General features: G+C 43.5%; 1 protein-coding gene across 1 annotated transcript; it reads left to right on the forward strand.

Moving 5' to 3' along the window:
* Positions 1-288: 288 nt before the first annotated feature.
* On the forward strand, positions 289-705 carry LOC147820515 (olfactory receptor 2C1-like). The gene has a single exon (XM_087204150.1). It carries the CDS (start codon positions 289-291, stop codon positions 703-705), a length of 417 nt encoding a protein of 138 aa, XP_087060276.1.
* Positions 706-2,727: the final 2,022 nt, after the last annotated feature.

Genomic DNA, 2,727 nt, shown 5'->3' on the forward strand with positions numbered 1-2,727 from the left:
TAAGAAATTATTTTGTTATGTAACACTAATAAAATGTAGATAAAAATAAATAATTTAGGTTTATCCGCTATATCTGTCCCTTTCCTTCCAGCCATGTGTTAGAGACCGAAGCCATAGAAAGAAAAAACTACAGATTTTCCCAACACGTTTGTCCTGCTGGGCTTCTCAGAGTTTCCGTGGCTGGAGAGGCCCCTCTCTGCAGTGGTCCTGCTCTCCTACCTCCTCACCCTGGTGGGGAACAGCTCCATCATCATCCTCTCCCTGGTGGACCCCAGGCTCCAGATGCCCATGTACTTCTTCCTGGACAACCTTTCTCTGCTGGACCTTGGCCTCACCTGCACCATTGTGCCCCAGCTGCTGGCCAATCTGTGGGGACCAGAGAAGAGCATTGCTGCCTGGGGCTGCATCACACAGGTCTTCCTTTTCTGCTGGACAATCACCACTGAATGTGCCCTGCTATTTGTGATGGCCATTGATTGCTATCTGGTCATCTGCCGGCCCTTCCAGTACACTCTCATCCTGCATCCCTGGGTGTGCATGCAGATGGCAGCTGCCTCCTGGTCCAGAGGCCTGGCCAATTGTCTGTTCCAAGGCACACTCACAGTCCAGCTCCCCCTCTGTGGCACCACACCCTGGACCACTTCTTCTGTGAGGTGCCTGTGCTCATCAAGCTGGTCTGTGGGGACATCTCTGCTAATGAGCTGACCCTCACCTTAATGACCATCCCATTTGGAATGATGCCTTCCCTGCTGGTGGTCATATCCTACACCTTTATTGGTAGGGCAGTACATAAGCTACCTTCAGCTGAAGTAAGGCACAAGGCACTCAGCACACGTGGTTTCCACTTGCTGGTGGTCACTACGTACTTTGGACTAGGCATGTTCTTATAGCTCCAACCTTCAGCTGAAATTTCCAGTCCTTCTTCTACTGCATTATCACCCCACTGCTCAACCCACTTATCTACTCCCTGAGAAACAAGGATGTGCAGACAGCATGGAAGAGGATCTTGCAATTCTGGGGCAATGTGAAGTCTTTAAAATCCCAATCTCTGCCTATCTCCTACTGAACCACAGGCACTCATCCATGAATACTGGTGTGGCTTCTTTTCCAATGAGCACCTGTTAGTTCCAGGTAAAGTCGTGCCCCTCTCAAGGTCAACTGGATGACCAGAGAGTACTGGATAAATCCTTTGGACTAGAACTTTCCATCATCTGCACTCTCAGAGAGCCATGGTCCTTCCCATAGACTTTCCCATATGACTGATCTCCCTAGGCAGGGTGAGCAGTGTGGTCCATGTATCTTTGGTTTCTGTGAAACACCATAGTTTCTCATCTTTCTTTATTTGTTCATTTCTCTCTTTCTTTCTTCTTTTTCCTTTGATCATAATCATTTCTACATACGAATTGTTTACAACTACTGGTTTCATTGTGACATTTCTCTGCATGCATGTAATGTGCTTTGATTACAGCCATCTCCTCCATTTCCCCTCTTAGCCCTGCTCAGCCCTTCCCTGGGCCCCATTGCCCTCTTCGACTATCCTATCATCTTTTCCCCTCTGCATTCCATATATCACAAAAATCATGTTATTTGCCTTTTGACATCTGACTTATTTTGTTAAACATGATGATCACCAATTCCAACAACTTTCCTACAAATGACATGATTTTTCCCATTATAAGAAAATACTAAAGCATTGTTCATGTATTCTACTCCTTTATCAATTCATCCACTCATGGACATTTAGGTTGATGCCTTACCTGGCTATTATGAGTAGTGCCCCAATAAAAACTGATATACAAGTATCTCTATTGTATGCGGACTAATAAGTTTAGGTAATTTAACCAGAAATTGTACAGCTGTATGATGTAGTAGCTCTGTTTATACTTTGTTGTTTTTGAGGAAATTCTATACTTATGTCACAGTGAATTACTAATATACATTCTCAACAACAGTGTATAAGAGTTCCATTTTCTCTGCATCCTCACCAGCATTTTCTGATTTTTGTATTCTGGCTGATAGTTACAGGGGACCACCTTATTTATTATGCCCAAGGCAGGCTGTGAGCAGTGCAGGCTGTAAATTGTTAACCTGGCAATTGGCTTGTTTTCAGAAGTGAGTCTGACCAAAGACTCCATGCCGAGGTCAGAGTGATGCTTACCCAAATTCTGTTTCCAGAGTTAAAACTTTCTTTACTAAAAAGACAAGGTCAATTTATTAACTGCAATCTATATTTTGTCTGTTTTGCTCTTAATTCAAGAATGCTTTGGGGCTGGGGATTTAGCTGAGTGGTTCTGCCGCCTGCCTTGCGCTTGCAAGGACCTGAGTTCGATCCCCGGCACCAAAAAAAAAAAAAAGAATGCTTTGCTTTTCCCTTTACAATCTTTGGCTGCATCAGCAACATGTCCATAGCAAGTACACATCCTCTCACATAGCCCCTTTACCTCAATCTGACTATACAATGTCACAAATAAATATCAACAGCTGTCAGTGTTCAAGGCCTTTGCTTATTGAGCCTTGCTTGCACTGTAGCATTGAGCAGGAGATTGAAACCCACTGCAGTGCTCTCTACTAATAGCTGTGTTGACTGATAGTCAGTTTTTATTTCCCAAGGAACTACATATGTTGAGCATTTTTTCATAAAATTATTGACCATTTTTACTTCTTTTTTTGAGAAGTGTTTCTTCAGATCTTTGGCCCATTTATTGATGAAAATATTTGTTCCCTTTG

The sequence above is a fragment of the Heterocephalus glaber genome, unplaced genomic scaffold, assembly GCF_053883595.1.
Source record: "Heterocephalus glaber isolate CG9 unplaced genomic scaffold, H.glaber_assembly_v1.0 deba00001864, whole genome shotgun sequence".
NCBI classification, from domain to species: domain Eukaryota; kingdom Metazoa; phylum Chordata; class Mammalia; order Rodentia; family Bathyergidae; genus Heterocephalus; species Heterocephalus glaber.

Bases quoted from the DNA above. Each gene is read 5' to 3' on its own strand.
- LOC147820515 (XM_087204150.1), top strand. From the start codon at position 289: ATGTACTTCTTCCTGGACAACCTTTCTCTGCTGGACCTTGGCCTCACC.